Source organism: Boleophthalmus pectinirostris, unplaced genomic scaffold, assembly GCF_026225935.1.
Source record: "Boleophthalmus pectinirostris isolate CB_2022bp ecotype Guang Dong unplaced genomic scaffold, ASM2622593v1 HiC_scaffold_19, whole genome shotgun sequence".
Lineage (NCBI taxonomy): Eukaryota > Metazoa > Chordata > Actinopteri > Gobiiformes > Gobiidae > Boleophthalmus > Boleophthalmus pectinirostris.
The window spans coordinates 24,097,349-24,117,420 of record NW_026571140.1 but is presented as its reverse complement, the minus strand read 5'-3'; the positions used below and the strand labels follow the sequence as shown (position 1 = coordinate 24,117,420).

General features: G+C 38.9%; 1 protein-coding gene across 1 annotated transcript; it reads left to right on the top strand.

Annotated features, from left to right (window-relative positions):
- The first annotated feature begins 566 nt into the window (after positions 1 to 566).
- On the top strand, positions 567 to 17,616 carry tub (TUB bipartite transcription factor). Its single transcript, XM_020939052.1, has 12 exons — positions 567 to 604; positions 4,267 to 4,318; positions 6,038 to 6,200; positions 7,071 to 7,208; positions 8,960 to 9,112; positions 10,799 to 10,920; positions 11,115 to 11,306; positions 11,409 to 11,521; positions 12,608 to 12,722; positions 15,170 to 15,268; positions 15,341 to 15,512; positions 17,483 to 17,616. Exons 1-12 carry the CDS (start codon positions 567 to 569, stop codon positions 17,614 to 17,616), a joined length of 1,491 nt encoding a protein of 496 aa, XP_020794711.1.
- The last annotated feature ends 2,456 nt before the right edge of the window (positions 17,617 to 20,072 follow it).

Sequence of the window (20,072 nt, the reverse complement as noted above, 5' to 3'; positions counted from 1 at the left end):
CATCAAAGAGCTAGAAGACAATAGGGGGTCTTGCAAAACATCATTTTCTTGCATTTGGTTTGGATGTGCACAATCCAGGTTGGGAGATAACACAAGAGATAGAGTGGGCAAAGAGGCAACGTGTGAGATTTAGCCATATAGAGAAGAGAGAAAGAGAGAGAAGGGAGGAGGAGGGATTTAAAGGGCAAGTATACAGAGGTAGATCGAGGTAGAGGGGCAGAGAGAGAGAGAGCAACAGCGCAAAGCAGGGGTTGGAGCAGGAGAGAAGACACGAGGACACTCACTGGACACATGGAGGAGACGAAGACGATGATTTCTGTGTGCACTGTGCATCTGCATGGCTGAGCAGGAGTGGACGGCGGCTCTCTATCTCCACTGAAGGACATCATCAAAAGGATACAATGGTCACACTGCGTTTACGTGTAGAGGATGAAGAGGAGAGGTGCTGCTGCTGACTGCTGTCCTCAGATCCTCACAGCTCGTAGATCTGGTGTGGAGGCAGGCCGTCATTAGCCGCGCACACAGGCAGCGGTGAGGAAGAAGAGGAGGAGGAAGACTGAGACAGAATGAGCTCCAAGCACTCCTCCGACTGGATCCCCTACAGGTACGGTGCATTCCTGTGAGCAGCGACTGACACACTGCTTCTGTGCTTCTCTGCAATGACAATGGAAACCTATTACACTGTGGCTGTGTGCTATGGTGCACACTGAGCTTTAAATGCATTGCTTTGACTGTAGTAGATTTCTTTTACAAATACACTCACCATATAATTGAAGATTTCCCAAAATAACTTAGTATATATGCAATGGCCCACACTAAAGGGACTTGTAAGTTTACACATTGCATGCATAGGGTGACCACTGTTATTTTAACACAACGATAACTGTCTTGTCAGTGACTGTAATCATCATTTTCTTCCTAATTAATCAACGCATAAATGTGAAAATCAAAGCAAGCTGTTTGTCCACTGTAATTGTTTCTGGTTGATTTTGAATCTATATTTCTTATTCTTCCCTTTGCTGCCACAGTAGTGCATGACTACGGTACATTTCAGAATTTCAGTTCAAGTTACAAAGTGAGTTACAGATGAATTCACATATTTACAATCATGCAAATATATTCCATTCATTAGAAAAGGTCCCCCTTTGTAGTATTTTTTCAGTAAAGTTCTTAGATATGGAGTCTCAATAAGCATGTTTCTCCTCATGGTGTGAATCTTCCATTAAAAATGCATGGGTCTGTGTGCAGAGTTGAAGACAGCTGCACTATGGAGCTCTTTCATCTCATTATAAGGATATACAGTGCACACACTCACTGAGACAAGCAAGATGACACAAAAATCTCACAACCAATTTTTCACAGCATGAAACAAAAGTCCCTCCATCTGGGAGACAAATTCGTAAGATTAGTTTGAGAATCTCTTCATTAGGATTGACAGTGGAAATAAACACTGAATTATAAGAAGGCCCACAGGGACTGTATTGCATCAAAATAAGAGGAGATTACTCATGAATATTGTCTTTTGCTGGAGGAATATTGGTCTGGGAGAAAGAATTGTTTGTGACCCTTGGCTGGCATATCTGTAATAAATTATTATAGTCACATCTTTGCAGCATGATAGTTTCTCCTCATAGATAAACAACTCTCACCATTGGTTTGGTTTGGACTTTTGTGACAGGTGGGAGGTAGATGGCGATTTTTTAAAGTTATTTTCATCAAGCAGTAACTTCAGTTATCTTTATAAATGCATGTAGTTATCTTATTTTCAGAGTTCACATTTCACTGTTATTGGATAAATCTACCTGTCACTCACTCAGGGTCTAATGAAGGCTGACCAATAGGAGGAGGGGGGAGTGTGCCTGAGCTTTAGAGCTGCATTCGATTCAAGGGAAATGAAACACAATATAATTATAAAAGAGCAGATTGTCATAGGGTTATATCACAATTAGATTATCACAACACCGGCCAGCCCTTTTTGAGAACCCCTATTGTGTCACTGAAATACACTGACACTCTTGAGACCAATGACCAATTTTAGTGACAATCTATTAGGTTTATATAATTTATTCATCAGATTTGGATGCATGGGGCTTTTAGTGCAGAGGCAATATAAATTAGGACAGGCAGATTTAGCCTACTTAGTAAAAAAAAAAAAAAAAGAAAATTATAATGTCAGTAAATTATATAAATGTTGCATCAAGCAGAGTGCACCCCACAGACATCTTAAAAGCACCACTGGAAGAAGCATGCATCTCTCAATGTTAGTCACAGAAGTCACTCAACCTGCCCAGCTAAGTCAGTCAAATCTACCACATAACGGTCTCTGTGTCAGCAGCAAAGTTAAAAGTACACTATGTAACCTTTCTAATGCTAGTCTCCATGGAGATTATTGCATTACCTGAAATGTTGTTATTGCTTTTATTCAATGGCATATGTTTTAATTGTTCAAAATACCTTGAAAAACATAAATTTTTACTGCAAGCCGGCTTGCTTCTTCACAGATCTGACCTGTAACCTGGCCCGCTGGTGTCATCTGATTGTCTCCTTGAAACTAGATATGTTTGATGCCATACTGTGGAACATATAGGCAAAGCAATAACATCTTCATGGGGTCGAGCAGGTGTCGGACACTCCACCATAAAAGTTACACAGTGCATCTATAAATTAAAAGAGATCTCATAACACATGCTTTATCTGCAGTTGGTAGATTTTGCCAACTGTCTCACGTAATGTCTGAATTTAAGCTTTTGGAAGAGAGCGTGTAAGCCTGCCTTGTATTTTAGAACCACTGTACTTTGGCCATGACAGTTTTATTGAGTAAATGCACTCTTGGCTCTGAACAAGCTAATAAATGTCCTACTGGTTTAAAATATACCAACCCCACAGTTATGCTAATACTGTATACTCCTATGTGGTGCTGGAGCCTCCTATGGGCCTATTATTGCTATATGTCAGGACAGCATTGACCCAAAGCGCTCAACGGTAGAAGCTGTTTGACCTCCAGTGAAATGGAGCAGTGCTGTATTTCTCTTCTATTCACATGATGATTACACTGATTACTCTGATTGCCGACATGGAGGGCTTTGTTTGTCAGTGCGTTGGATGAGTGGAAGTAAATACATTTTCATTGTGGCAGGGATGTGTGATTTCTGTTGGCAAACGAACCTCGGGTGTACAAAGCGACAGGTACATTCCCAAATATGAGCTCTAATTAGTGATAAGCTTTGAAAATGGGGGACTTGTGTTGCGGTGACAGTGGCGATCGTTGATTAAAAAGAACATTAAATTAATTATTTTATATGTTTGCATTAAAGTATGTGTGAACATTCAGACTTATGAGGTAATAGACAAGTAATATATACGTCACATTTGAGCAAACATATGTATTTGATTTTAAAGGTCCTATATTAAAACATTTTGTTACCTCATCAAAAACATGCCAGGAGTTATGTTGTGTTTCCTTCACACATGTCTGAGTAATCCTGTATTATTGAGTTGTCTTTTCCATAGCTCAAGATGCTCTGTACCACTTTGTGATGTCATGTACTAGTATTTTTTTTAAGTTTAGAGTTATCTTTTACCTTCAGTTCAGTAGAGATTGGCAGTTCTAGAGATGAAATTATCTAAATGATTCTAGTGAAGCCATATGAAATTTAAACACAGTGGAGCACTTCCTGTGTTAACACAGTGGCATCACAAGGTGGAGTGTTTTCTGTTTGAGAGAAGAACTCATCTTAAATATGCAGGGTTTGTGTGTTAAACATGTGTGAATTAAACAAAACACAACTCCATGTATGTTTGTGATGAAAAAACAACATTATAATAGCCCCATGTGTGCCCGTTAGCGTTGCATACACAGTATTATAACGTGATACCATTACCAAAAACACATACCAGCACTACTATGTAAACAGAGAAATCAAGGTATTTTTAAACATAATAAAAAACTCAGTTGTGCTCAAGACTGTTATGTCTATCCCAGTGGCCATGTTTGGCCAGTTGACTACTTAACTCTTAAAGCTTCCTACGGCAAATGAGCTTCCACCTCCTAATTATTTTGACCATGATCATTTTACTAAAGTTCAAAATATTCTGTACTTCAGATTTGTATGTAAGTGTCTATTATGCTAATATTTCATTTATCTTTATAATTTATTAAACATTAGGTGTTTTTCTGAATAACTGCAGTTACCAGTGTACCATTGTATCTGACAGACACCATGCACATGCAGTTTTTAACCCTGTGTATGTGTCTGTTTCTTGCAGCACTTTAGACGATGAGGGCACTAACCTCCGACAGCAGAAACTGGACCGGCAGGTAAGACTTTGTCCCTCAGCCAATCACAGCTCTCTCAGAAAAACACCATGACACAGCACTCTGGACACACTGTGACTCTGCTGCAGCTCCAAAGACAGATGGTCTGACAGAATTTATTTCAAGCAGACCAGAGGAAATGCCACTGGAAAAATGTTAGTCACAACAGAAACATAACATGTACCTGTGAAGGGGGCTTGATAAAAGTGAGGATTCACACTTTGTTTGCTGATGGTGCTGTTGATACCACCACCAACTGTGGAGTCACTCAAAACAAACATTCAAACAAACATCCACGTTCAATGCATTTAGATGAAATAAAACCTATAACATCTATGTTTTCTGCTCTCAGTGTGTTTAGTAAGTATATAGAAATAGTTGTATTAATAGTAATAAGACAACAAAATGCGATAGCAGTAATACTAAGATATTTTCATATATTTGTTTTCAACCTTCATAAATGTGCATCCGCAAACTATTTATCCCTTCACATTTATACACTGTAATAGCACAAAGGTGTCTTGCCCTAGGACATAGCAAAAGTATGTATGAGTCAGAGCTGTGTTTTAACTAACTAGCTTCCTGCAAGTGTGTAAAATGTGAAAGCACCCATTATGGGCCTGAATGATTATGCTAATATGACCCCACTGCAGTTTAATAGGCTTAACTAACAAACAGAAACTGTAAACAAGTAGGTGTGTAAGTCTCAGAGTAGTTTCAGTATAATTAGCTCCTGTCTACAGGCAGATATAAGGCAGTGTCCACCAGCGTCTGACCTGAACGGAAGAAGCAGCTTGGATGAGCTATGAAACATATTTGACCAAAATAAACTTTTGTCCAGTTGACAAATTAAATTTCTCCTCTGAATAGCTTCCTGCATGTGTTGAACAACCTCCAACGGTTTTTATTTCAGCATAAAAGGGTAATCTAACTGAGATGTTAGTAGTTCGCCAATAGAAAACAATTCTAAACAACAGTTGACACCATAGTGATCTGTGATGTGACCAATGTTAACAAAGCCCTTTGGAGAAAAACACAGATGCAGCACAACCCTCTACTATCAGAGCCTATTCATATTTAATGAGGCCTTGTTTGAAGATATGCAAACAGGTGACAGGTAATCCATAAGTCATTTGGCTCTATTCAGGCCTGAGTCACACACTCTGGACAGACCTGACGGACGCTCTATAGATTTGGTTTTGTTCAGAATTATTGACCGATTGTAGCTGATTGAAGTCATCGTCAAATGTTCTCATTAAAAGGATAACTTACATAACATTAAATACGACAAGTTTTTTTAATGTGTTTCAGTGATATAACTGAAGTGGTAGCTATTGGTAAACTTGCATTCTTTTATATTCAATATTTCATAGGGACAAATGCATATTCAGTGTTCTCTTCAGGCATTCAATAGTTCAGACAATTTAATGACATGGTACACATGGTTAAATAGTGTCAGAAAGAGAAAAACATGCATAAATAGAATGTTTTTGAAAGTGCTTTTAAGATTCTAGTTGAGCGCCACTTGAAATCTTTACGGTGGTGGGTGCTGACAAGATCATGATGTTAGTAAATATTCTTTTGTTACAGTGTGGAAGTTTTCTTTGTCATATCATAAAATCTCAGAGAGGAGATCTTGACAGAGTAACAAAACAACAATGGGGCATGTTTACTGAAGTTGTCAAAATCTCTCATCTCCCGTGTGGGTGTGCTGATGTACAGAGAGCACTGCTGGAGCAGAAGCAGAAGAAGAAGAGACAGGAGCCTCTCATGGTGCAGTCCACAGTGGACGGGAGATGTCGCACGCGCCGCACCAAACACAGCGAGGAGCAGGCCCCGCTGGTGGAGTCCTACCTCAGTAGCAACAGCAGTACTATGTACCATGGTGAGAGAGCGTGGTCTGAACCACAACCATCTTTAGATTATCAGGGAACAATTTCACAAACTAGGAAATTGCTTCAGCAGTATGGTGTAACATAAAACAATGAATAATAATAGTATGATAACACGTGTAAGTGAATAAATAAAGTGTTAAATATAAACAGACTTAACTGAGTATAAGTACAAAATATACAGTATGGACAGAACAAAAAAATAGAAAATCTAGCAGTGTAAGAAGTAGATTAAGCAGTAGATTCATGAATTACTGATGAAGTGATTTACTTAAATTTTATAACAACCAGTAATTTTGTTAATTTGTTAGATATTTTTGTTTTGAAGTACAGCTGGTGGTCAGTGGGGGGTGATATACAGAGAAAGTGAATTCAACTTTAAAGCACATTTATTTGTACTTGAGATTATTTCCCCAAATTGTCCAGTTCAAAGCTCAAATGCACTTTTTATTGTTGACTGTAAAACTGAGCCTGATCATTCTGCTTGTATATCTAATGCTTGTACCAGAAAGCACCCTGAAACTTTATTTAGAGTAGATTGATGATGTCTGCTTATCTCCACTTGGAGACCAGAGCACTTCAGAAGGACAGCTCATGAGCCTGGGGCTATGAACTGTCCCTCTCACTGCTAATGTTAATACGTATGGAGCTAGAGCAGCCACCCTCTGTTCCTCTGTCCCTCTCTCACTCTGTCCCTGTCTCTTTGTCCCTTTGTCCCTCTGTTCCTCTGTCCCTCTGTTCCTCTCTCACTCTGTCCTGTCCCTCTGTCCCTCTGTCCCGCAGTCCCTCTGTCCATTTGTCCCTCTGGTTCTCTGTCCCTCTGTCCTGATACTCATCTTAATGATCTTTGGGCTTGTGTTTAGTGGCCGAGGCAGAGCAGGAGGAGGTGAAGGTGACCGCAGACATGCAGCCTCCGCGATCGGCCAAAAAAGGCAAAGCATCTGCCAGCTCCACACCGCAGACGGGCAGCGACAAGAAGGAGAGGAGGGGCAAGCACAAAGGTCAGTGTGGCACACTAGGGCACGGGACTGGCACTGAGTCAGACAGTAATAGGTACTCAGCTGTTACGGTAACAGATACACATTATTCATTATTAGTCATTATTCACTCACTCCCAACCTGGTGGTGATAAGCTATAGTATTGTAGCCACAGCCTTCAATCTGTGCTATTGGCTGCTCCAGCCACAACTCACTCATACCACATGTTGTCAAAGTGGGTGAAGTGTTGTATCCAAAGACACAATGACAAGGTGCTCTTGGGATCAAACCCCTGACCTAAAATGTATAAAGCTGTGAAGCTCAATTACACTGATCACCTAAAATAGTGCTGTGCAGTGAATTCAATATTCACATTAATCACAACTACACCAAATGAGGGCTTCTCCCCTATGGAAAAATAAAACTGACCATTATTTTATCGTCATAATTAAACCCAATTATTCCTCAGAGAGAGTTTGGTTCATCAGTATGCTTCTCTCAAGTTTACAACCTTACACCCAGTGACTGCAAAAATAAATAATCAAGGAAAAAAGCTTTTGTCTTAGAATAGAATAAGTCCATATATGTCATGTTCTGTCTCTTGCTTTCAGTGTATCTTTGTGTTCTAAATTTTAGGTGCTGATGCGCAACATGCTTTGTGAAAATAATTCTTTGAATAATTGTGATTTCAACTATGATTAAAATAATCGTAATTATGATTTTGTTCCATACTTGAGGAGCCTTAGCCTACAACTTTAAAGGCATAATTATTGTGTCCCTGCTGTGCAACATTTTCTGTTGTGCGATTGTTACACTGGTCTAATTACACTTATGTTGTCAAGCTCATGAAGAAAAGTGAGACTGACATATGTCTTGTTCTATCAGATCAATGAGTGGAAGTATCACTGTTACTGTTAGTGGCAGAGGAGAACATTCTAGTTAATTTTAAAAAGCAAATGCATTCCAGTGGGAAATGCGCTTAATTAGGCCAGTCGCACTAAACGCATCACTCCCAGGCTCACTGAGATTTTCTACACTCTTTCTCAATGAGCCACTGCAGAATTAGACTCGCCTGCATCATTTCATCTGTTGAGAAAATTGTGTTGTAACTGTACAGACAAATGAAAAAAAAAAAAAAACTGCTAATTTATTATTAAGAAAAATATTGTAAGAACTGTAATATTTCCATAATTTGATCTGCATGCCTTTACTGCAGGAGAAAGTAATCCCTTGGCATTTGCAAATCACAGATTTTCTGTTATTACTTCCAACAACTATGATGCGTCTCTCATGGAGACCTCTGTGCACAAGTCACTGCTTTTGGGGTGCACTGGTTACATTTACCTTATCTGTTTTTATTCAGGGACTCAGTCTACAAATTTCCCATATGAAGCTAGTGGCTTTAATTGTTTTCAACTGTCTTCACTAATCCTGCTTTTGTGATTGAATATGGCCTCAACTTTTGACCATGAAAAAAAATCTCACACATTTATTTGCGTTGACACAGAAGATGTCTGACTTTGAGCCAACTTTGTTTCATATGGATAGTCCTTATAACTAATGAAATATTAACCATTAACCAGCTCAAAACATTTGCATTTTAAAGTTAAAAGGCTTTCACAGAATTCTGACATTTATTATATACAATGTTATGATGCCACATGTACACATCCCATTGAAAATCACATTAGAGATAACAGTGGGTTTGAAACACTTAGAGAAAAAGTGCAGCTTGTTGAGCCCTTTGATGCCATATGTTGTCTGTGTACAGCAGGGATGGATGGCCTGTCCTCTCAGCATGAAGATGGACACATTCAGATCCTCACTGTGGGGCACCTCTCCCCGGACGAGGCAGAGGCGGAGCCTGTAGTCAACTGCACCCAGTCCCAGAGCAAGCAGGACCTAAGGGTGACCATGCTCAAGAAAGGTATGCTCCACCCCACATGACAAACCCTGCAGTATTTACTCATGTATACTCCCACAAACTTCTGCTACAGTGGGGCCAAGTGCATCGTGGGAGGACATAGCGCTGAATCATGTTAGAGTTTACTGTTACATGAAAAACCAGCCTGCTCTAGATTAAAAGTGATTAAATAAGTCTTACAATGTTAAATATCCACAACAGTCATAAAGATGTTTTTAATGGTGCACTGTGTAACTTTTCTGGTGTTGAGTGTACCACCTGTTTGTCTCTATGGATATGTTATATGTTACTTCGTATCAGATGTGTGGAAAGGAAGGCAAAGGCAAAGGAAGTAAAATTCAAGATTCAAGTTTAACTTTATTGTTCCACAAGCAGGAAATTTGTCTTGGGCTTTTGACTTGTGCTGCAATCAGTGCTGTACAATATATAAAAATTGAGTCGGCCTGGAGTAGGCATGTATGCATTTCCAGGTATTTTCCTAAAACTTTAAAGACCTGTATTTGAATGCACATACACAGAAGATGGGACATTGAGACGTTTCAGACAGAGCAATAATAAGTATAACCACCCCAATAAAATGAATACATCAATTCACTCAAAAATATCAATATAATTTTCACTAAACCATACAAACCATTGGAAATTCTAATGGTAGTCTCTCCTTGTTTTTCAGTCTCTTTCTCTTTCTGCAGTTGCTCTTTTCAACAGAATGATGTTTTTACAAGTATATGTGCCCTTTGACCTTTTTAAGTAATACAAATAATGAAATATATATTTCTAATGGAATATAAAATTTATATCTTAAATGCCCTGTTTTTAAGTGCTGTTGCGCAATGAATTTGCTTTCGTTGGTGCTTTTGTATATGGATAGGTCCTCAAAGATGAATTGCATATGATAGATACTTGTAAATTATTAATATTCGTGGCAGTTTAGTATTGAATTTTTTACCCAAGTGTTGTTCTGTATAGTGTGTTTTGGTTTGTTGTGAAAGGAGTTATGAACCTTAGATCCATGCACTTTTTATCAGAGAGCAGACATTGTACACATGTGTTGAATGTATGTGTATGTAATAAAAGTGTGTGTCCTGCAGCACTGACTTTGTAACCCAAGACAAATTTATCTTACCTGTCCTCATAATAATAATAAAAAAGAAACACTTGGGCTTAACACACAGACACAGATCAGACTGACTTTAGTTTTTGTTCTTTTGACTTGGCAGTTCCACATTCTGTATTCTGTTCCACTAAAATGGTTGCATTGCTCTTGCATTTCCGTCTGATTCTGGACGTGTAGATGAGATCAAAAGCATCTCAGAAATATAGTTATGACTAATTCCAGTCAGACAACATGGATGAATTAGTTAAACAACGTCTGCTATGATAATCATTTCTCTTACTGCTGTAAATACTTGTTAAAGACACCCTACAAAACCATTCAAATGTTCATATACTGGTAAGGTCAATACTGCATTAATTCTGGAGTGAGACATGTAACCGGTGTTGCACATCTTGGGCATCCCACTTGTGATAAGATGACATATTGAACACATTAAAATGCAGGGAGCTGTCCTAGATCACTATGACAACAGCCTTCTTTCTTTATTTTTTTTGTTTTTGTTTTTCCTTGTTCATTATAGTTCATGATACGTGTGTGTATTGACTTCCGTGTGGGCGTGTGTGTGTTTGAAGGTATTTCCAGTAGTATGAACTTTGACGAGGAAGAAGATGACGATGATGAAATTAGCTCCAGTTCATCACAGCTCAACAGCAACACAAGACCAGGCTCTGCCACCAGCAAGAAATCCAACAAGGTACACAGACATTTGAGGCATTACATACAGTAGTAGCACTCCAATAGGGATCACTGTTCTCAACCATATTGCTTTACCAAAATAGCCCATTTTTTATGTTTTATTGCAATAGAAAAACTATTATCAGAATTAATATAACCTGCTGTTATGCATTTTTCTTGATTACCTGAGATCTGTTGGTATATTTCTTGCAGGAAGTCGCCTCAGCAACAATCCCTCCGGTAAATGAACCTTCCATCGATGTGGACGACCTGGAAGAGTTTTCTCTGCGACCAGCACCTCAGGGTGTCAGGGTGAAGTGCAGAATCACCCGAGACAAAAAGGGCATGGACCGCGGCATGTATCCCACATATTACCTGCACCTGGAGAGGGAGGATGGAAAGAGGGTCAGCTGCTTTATTAAATCATAAAAAAGTAATTTGTCTTTCATAATATGTAAATTTCTCTGTGGTTTGTCAACAATGTTCCCTTTCTGTCTTCTCTTGCAGGTGTTCTTATTAGCCGGCCGCAAGAGGAAAAAAAGTAAAACATCTAATTACCTCATCTCCATTGATCCCACTGATCTGTCCCGAGGTGGAGAGAGCTTCATTGGTAAACTGAGGTAAGGTGACGTTGGCGTCATGAAAGTTATTCTGCCTAAACATGGTCTGATTAAACTATTACAGGCATATGCACACCTCAGTGTGGAGGGGTTATGTGGATGTGACAAACAAAAACAATTACAGTTATTGCGAAAAGTCTGGATGTTATAGCCAATCGCTTGTATGCACTATGCAGACTGGAAATGTTACTGCTTTGTGTGTCTTTTGTATTGCTCTTTTACATTAAAAAGTGCAACATACTACAGTATGTCTGTGCTTGTACTGGGCTAATATCATCAGCACATTCACTACATGAATACATATTCATCTTGTTTTCTTATGAGCGATAAACGATATGACTTTCATATTATTTAGAGATCAACCGTGCCTCATCAGTGCTAATAACCAGAGGCTCTTTTTTTAATTTTCATGCCATTGTAAACGAAAGTGAGCACTAGCCTAATCCTTTGAGACAGCTTCAAGGCTGTGTCCACAGCTCCATGGAAACTCCAGGGAGTTTAATCAAATATGACTGGGGCCTTTAATCTTCAGAGCCAGTCAGACCATTGGTCAATGCACCACTCAGACCACCGCAATCACACAGCCACTCCAACGGGGAGATCTAAATTTAAATGAGTCCTGACCTTTCATCTAGTGATTTCTAAGAGGAGTTGAGGGACATGACATAAATAAGGTATGGACTATTAAAGGGAATGACATTTCTAGGTTTGGATAGCACTCAGTGGCACTGGTCTGAGTACACATATTCTGCCATACCCTATACAGAAGACCACCTGACATTACAATAAAATAACTCCAAATGTCATTGTTTAATTGCACAGTGTGTTAGCGATTATTTAGGGCATTACAGCTATTATCTGTTGTTGTTATACTTTAATACTGTATACCATAGAGGCAGGAGACAGAGAGTGAGCTGATGGAAAGAGCTCTTTCTGAATCCATGTCACAGCCAAACTAGGTTAACAGTTCCCCATTGCTCTGAATGATTTAAGCTGAGCCTTTTTCTCATTATTGTTCTCAAGTGAAGCTAGTGTTTTATATATAAGTGCAGACCTACATCATTCTCCTCTGGTTTCTCTGCACAGATCCAACCTCATGGGGACCAAGTTCACAGTTTATGACAATGGTCTGAACCCCATGAAGAGCACCACTGGCCTTGAAGCCAGCAACCTGCGACAAGAACTGGCAGCCATTTGTTATGTGAGTCATACATACATATCCTACACACATGGTTTAAACATGGCGTTGTCATTGGGTCACCTTTACTGCAACATAACCCTGATTACACCTTATTCCAGAAGTTGCTGTTGATGCCACCATCATCATTTGGGTTGTATTATTTTGTACTGGCCTGCTGATCCTAACAGCAAATAAGTTCAATATGGATTATAAAGCCATTCTAAAGTCCCTCAGAGAATCTGTGCATTGTTGACTTCTTGGTGCACATAAACATTGAACATTTACACAAATGAACTGACTTTACGTTGTACTTAATCTGCAAAACTTTCTCAAATTCGCCATTGACATGAATGGGAACCCGTTTTAACTAGAAGTGCCACCACCAAAGCATGGTTTAGGATACAAGAGTGAATAGTCAACTCTCAAAGCTGTATTTCTCCTTCTAAAAAATAAACAAATGTTTTTTTCAGAAAGTGACTAAAATATATATAAATGTATTTTTTTTTATTTTTTTTTTAGCTTTTTTACTACTTTGACAATGACAGTACATGTTGTCCCCTTAAGTGTGTTGGTGAAGCTCTTTATAATCTTGGCTACTGCTGTATTTCTTTTGAAATATCATGTAATGTTATACATAGGGGTGTCAAATTATCGCGTTAATTGCGATTAATTAATTACAGTCATATTTAGCGCGTTATGTTTTTTAATCGCGTTAATCTCATTTTTAATCTCTAACTTTACTGTTTCTGTATGCGAGTTACTTTATTATAAAATCTGTTTTTTATGTGTTGTTGGGACAACAACACACACACACACAAAAAAAACACATTTATATATTTTTTTATTTCGGTAATTCCACTCATTGCCGGAAACCCACACAAAACGCGCGCAGTAAGAGCGATGTGAACGTCATGTTAACGTTGGCGGCGTCAGTCGCACAATGGACGAGGTCGAAGAGCCAGTAGAACAGAGCAGCAGTGCACAGGTAAAAACACATTCGTGTCTTGGAAATTATTCTCCCGACGTGAAATATAAAAGAAAATAAGAAATATAAAATCGCCTACAACTTAAATGTCACTGGTGAAAACAACCTGCATAGGCTCATGATGTCTGCACTACTGTCCTATAGTGACCTGCCACAGGAGGGGACACGCACACAAACACACACAAACAAACACACACACAAACACACACCTTCATCATCATCATTAACCTGAGAACGTGCTGACCACGTTTCCTTCCATACGCTGTCCTCTCGCGCGCCGCGTACGTTTTCTCGCGTACGCTGCGTAAACCGCGCTTCCTCCTGTGCGCCTCTAAACCAGAACTAACAGCAAGACTAAAACCGGGACTAACCCAGTCCAGGACTAAACCAGGACTAAACCAGGTCTAAACCAGGACTAAACCAGAACTAAAACCAGAACTAAAACCAGGTCTAAACCAGGACTAAACCAGGACTAAACCAAGATTAAACCAGGACTAAACCAGGTCTAAACCAGGACTAAACCAGGACTAAACCAGAACTAAAACCAGAAATAAAACCAGGTCTAAACCAGATCTAAGCCAGGATTAAACCAGGACTAAACCAGAACTAAAACCAGAACTAAAACCAGAACTAAAACCAGGTCTAAACCAGGACTAAACCAGGACTAAACCAGAACTAAAACCAGAACTAAAACCAGGTCTAAACCAGGTCTAAACCAGGACTAAACCAGGACTAAACCAGAACTAACACCAGGACTAAAACCAGGATTAATCCATTCCAGGACTAAACTAGGACTAAAGTAGGACTAAAGCAGGTCTAAACCAGGACTAAAACCAGTGATTTCATATATAAAGCATTTCTCTATCAATAATATTTTTAATATGGTTAAGGAAAGACTGGACTTTTTATTGTCTTTAAGTAAACAAAAGTTATTATGTTCAGATTTCCTAGTCTTTGCTACTTTACAGCAAACAGTTTCTTATTCATGGAGACTTGGACTCAACAGCCAGTTTGGAGAGATTTGTTAAACAATAAATGACTTTATAAAGTCACTTTTTTTAATCTATATCAGTCTTTTGATCTGCCACAATAATGTAATAATGAATTTAAATGAAAATACCTCAAATTGAAGGCTTTTCTCAGCAATTTTTAGGTGAGATTAAAAAGAGATTAATTAGATTAATTAATTACAGATCATAATTAATTAATCTTTAAATTTTTTAAATCGCATGACAGCACTAGTTATACATGTACATCCAAATTTTTATCAAAATAGTGTGGGATAGTGTGGAATAAATGCTGTGCAATGAACCATACGAAGCAGAATACATAAGCCTGTTTCATTTGATCTTACGTAACAGCTCTTACAATATGAATGAAAAGGTGCCTGTAATTTGCCCTCAGTTGCTTTACACATTACCCAGACTTCAAATGGATTAGCATGAATATATTAATAATATAATCTTTCATCTTTTCATTTCAGGAAACCAATGTTTTAGGCTTCAAGGGCCCGCGCAAAATGAGCGTCATCATCCCTGGTATGAATATGGACCATGAGAGAGTGTCCATCCACCCTCGAAATGTAGGTCTCATCTCATCCCCTTTCCTGAGCCTGTGATACGAATAAGAGTTATGATATTATCCTTTATTATAGGACCATGAGTCACTGTTGGCCAGGTGGCAGAACAAGAACACAGAGAGTGTGATTGAACTACACAATAAGACACCAGTGTGGAATGATGATACGCAGTCCTATGTGCTCAACTTCCACGGCAGAGTCACCCAGGCCTCCGTCAAGAACTTTCAAATCATCCACGACAATGACCGTCAGTGCACTCACATGACTTTGTACTTTTATTTTGTTGTTGTGTAGACCATAGACTGTATAAAATAAGAGGACTAAGCGAGTATGACGTCACCCATAGTGTTCAGCGCCGCTCAAATGACGCTCGCAATGCTAACGGTTACAGGAGTGAATCTGGAGCCAGGCTCTCTGGTATGAATAGGATTTTTTTGATGGACAAAACAGGACATGAACATTTTAAGACCAAAATGACGAGGCGCACTGCAGCAGTTACAGAGAGAGATGCGACAAGATCCTAATGTAAATCAGTTTTAGTCAGGGTTAGAAGGAGCTGAAAGAATTTCCTATTTGGCACGTGGCGGCTAGTACTATGTCCACTCATATATATATACGGTCTATGGCAGGGGTGGGCAAACTACGGCCCGGGGGCCGTATGCGGCCCTTTAAACCTTTTAATCCGGCCCGCCGAACTGGAATAAATTACAATAATAAACCTTGTTGATGTTTTATTTGTCATGCATTTCCAGCGTTTCCCAGTAGATTGCGCACTATATATACATTGAGTTGCGGCGTATTATTTTGGCCGCAATGCTTTATGGGAAAGTGTTCTTACAGGAGTTATTCGGACCATGAGTGAAGTAGTTGGTGCTTAAGATATAAGACTGCACTGCTTCCAGTTTGAGTTGGTTAAAATCAATCAAAGAAGTCTATGGACTTTATGTTGTAATTAATGTGTACAACATTTTGGAATAATGTTTTATCACACTCACAGGTGTGTATCTGTGGTTGTATGGCGTGAGCTTTGTATTTGTGCCGTTACTAGTCATATTTGAAAACGGAGAACTCACAATATACATTTACTCGTGGTGTGAAGTTAACAGTTCTATGTGTTCTGAATCTTTTCCAGTAGTGATGAAACGTGTAGCGTGCGTCTGAAGTCCTAATAAGGGTTAGGGTTATAAGATAAATGTGAATAAGAATGTAATGAATCTGAGCTCTTAACACGTTATGTCCTGTCTTCTGTCCGGCCCTTCAGTCAAACTTTAGGACCCGATGTGGCCCGCGAGCCAGAAAGTTTGCGCACCCCTGGTCTATGGTGTAGACCAGTACAAGACGTAAAGGTGTGCTGTGTAACTTTTTGTGGGGAGAGTCCATCACCTGCTTGTATTCATGGAGATGTTATTGCTTTACCTGAAATGTTCCACACTATTGCATTTAACTTATAATTACAGGAGATTTCATTGTTTTGAAAAGCATGCCTGGTAGCGTCACCTGCTTTACCCCATGGAGATAGATGCTAAAAGCCATACTATGGGACATTTCAGTAATAGCATGACGAGACCAAGATACACAGTGCACCTTTAAACAACAGCAAATATCTGGTCTAACATTGTCTAAATAGTTGTTTTTGACACAGCAGTCTGTCAATTTGACTACTAAATGAGGGTTGTTAAAAAAAACAGAACAATTGTTTCCAGTATCTGTAATGTTCCATAGTAAGGTATTAAACGTATCTGCGTTCTATGCTTTCTTACTGTTTCTTATTGCTAGTAAGCTTGCCCCTCCATAAACCTATAACTTGGCCTGGAGGCACCATCTGCTTGTGTTCCTGAATGTGTAATGCCATACAGTGGAACATGTCATTTAGAGGTAACACATCAACCAGGTGGTGGACCCTGCACCTGAGTTATATAGTGCGCTTTTAATTTGAATAAAATGAGTCATTTCTTGTATTAAAAGTAAACTAGATAGGATAAGGAACATTACACTGTTTTCAAGTCTATTGTATCATTAACCATTACTTAACACTAGATGTGAAAGCAAGATTGACAAGCTTTAGTTTAAAAATAACACCAGCAGTTGTTGTTTTGTCTGTTGGCATTGTTCCCACACCTCTATTACGCTGACTGACTGCAAATAGCCTCTAAAAGTCAAGTAGTATTGACAGTTAAAAGCCCCATTCTAATCTTGCTTTGGTTTTGATTCTTACAGCTGACTACATAGTGATGCAGTTTGGCCGCGTGGCAGAGGACGTCTTTACCATGGACTATAACTACCCCATGTGTGCCCTGCAAGCATTCGCCATTGCCCTCTCCAGCTTCGACAGTAAGCTGGCCTGTGAGTAGCAGCAGCCTGGAGTCCAGCGCTGCTCCGTCTGTCCTCTTCTCAAAAAGGGCTCCAAAAAATCAACCCTTAACTGTCAACAAAGCTTTGGCATATCCAACATAATCCTAATGCTTTATATGGGCCTCAAGATCAGAGAGAATGTGAGAGTGAATGCGTGTTGGAGTGGGGACCCGTGGGTGGGTTTGGACAATGGGAGAACAAGCACAAAAAATGAAATGAGGATCCTTTGTTTTATAACTGTGGTTACTTTGTATTGTACTACTGGCATTATCAGAACCAACACTGTTACTTTATGGCGTAGTTAAACACATGTATAACAGTCTTTTTCACATTGGTATGTTTTATATTGATCTTATGTGACATTTCCACCATGAATTCTGCAACCTTACATAAAAAAACATGCACGCCTTTCTATATTTATTTCATATTTATGACTTTTGATTTTATTTGTTGTTGCCATACAGTATTGGCTCCAGAAAGCTGCAAGCACACCATTAGACGGAGTTTCTCTCAAACTTAAATAAGGGCAAAGGCATGTTCCACTGCAGTGTGTGCCATAGACAGTATTGTGTAATTGTATGTGAATGTATTGGACAAGGGTGCACTTTATCTTGTGTGCGAGGTCGGACATGGCTGTACATATGTTTTTTGTGCCTTTGAAGACTAATTTCAGTGCGATGCTTTGAAAGTCAAACATGAGCATGAATTGGTCTTTGCCACTCCTGCTGTTCGAAACTGTGTATTGGAGATTTTCCTTGTAGCTACTCTCCAACACTGTCCAGTTGCACAGTATATTTAGACTTTCCTTCCCAAAATGCACATCAAGTGGACCCTACCCTGTCCACATTTAAAGGTGGAATATGTAACTTTTTGGTGGGGAGCACGTCGAGCGCTTGTCTCCACAGAGTTGTTATTGCTTTTCTTGGAAAATTCCACAGTATGACATCATGACTTTTCTATCTACAAGGGAAAAACTGATGACCAAGTTATGGGTCAGAGCCGTGTGTTTTAACAGCTTTTATGCAAGCTATATTTGTTTAATGCCATAATGTGGAACATACTAGCAAAACAATAACATCTCTATGGAGACAAGCGGGTGGTGTACCCCTAACTAAAAAAAGTTGCATAGTGCTTGCCTGGCAGTACCATCCTTCTAGTCTTATATATTGCATACAGGACTGTCAGTACAAGGCAAGCACAATGCATCTTTATATTTATAAACAGAACACAAACATTTTAGCTTTTATGATTATAGATTTTCCCACTGCCAACAAGCCACTCAAACAAACCTATAGTATTTGTTTTCATTGCTGCAAGAGGCGTCAGTATATATACATTCCTCATTGAAAAGTTTCGATTTTGTATCAGGTTTATTGCTGTTCATGTTATTCAATTCCACATCCTTGAGGGGTGGTGTTCTCTATGATATATTAGTATTTTGTATTTTTGACCATCAAAAAATGCTGAATGAAAGCAAAGAACAATCTCTGATACCGCTGTTGTACTGTGGGTTCTGAGGGAATCTTTATCAAATGTGCTATTCTTGTACTCAATTGTCTTCTAACTATTTCTATTTACAAACTCTTGATACATTTGCTGTAAAGTCTGCTTTTCATACATGTGTCCAGGAGCCTCATTCTCATTCCTATAGCGCACTTGTTGTGATGTACAGTATATACATTTTACATTTGGTGTACAATTTATTGTTGTGGTATAAGCCTTTGGAAAACAAGAAAAATAAAACTCATGTTCATGATTCCGTGCTTCACTATTACTGGAATAATATGAAACAACCTTACCCTTTATTTAGTAATTTACCAACTATGTTGTTTGGCTTAAAAGATGATTTCAGAGTACAATTCTGACGTTCCAATAACAAACGAAACCACAAGCTGTAAATTACTGTTGCAAATCCATCTCCATCTGCTGCTTAACCATTCAGAATAGTAAACAAATACAGCAATTAATGAAATGCATTTCTTTTAAACAAAAATGTACTTCCTATGTTTTTATGTGGAGGGTCTGAAACCTAGTCTTAATGGGAGATTTGCATAGACTGTTCAACAAAATGGCATAAAACTCCATCAGTCTGCATGGAGATAAGCAAGGGACACCACCATACCCAATACTTTTTGGGAATAAATACACCTGGAACTGAATAAATGAAAGATGGAAAAGTTCTATGGAACATTCCGGGAAAAGAAATAACATTTTCATATGACAAGCAGACAACACACGCTCCACCAAGAAATGTAGTCTAATGTGTACCTCTAACAAGTTCACTATCAGGCTTGTCCAAAATTAGGGATTGAGTTGTGGTAAAAAATGTATTGTCATTCAAATCACAAGTGTCCCTGGGACATGAATATACCTGATCATGTGTGCTTATGACAGTGTGTCTCCAAATTTGGTCCATCGTTTGCAGTTCATTTAGTTGGAGTATGTTTCTGTTTTT

Coding starts and splice junctions, on each gene's coding strand:
- tub (XM_020939052.1), top strand. CDS start 567: ATGAGCTCCAAGCACTCCTCCGACTGGATCCCCTACAG. Junction 605..4,266: donor TCCGACTGGATCCCCTACAG/GTACGGTGCATT, acceptor TGTTTCTTGCAG/CACTTTAGACGATGAGGGCA. Junction 10,921..11,114: donor CCAGCAAGAAATCCAACAAG/GTACACAGACAT, acceptor TATTTCTTGCAG/GAAGTCGCCTCAGCAACAAT.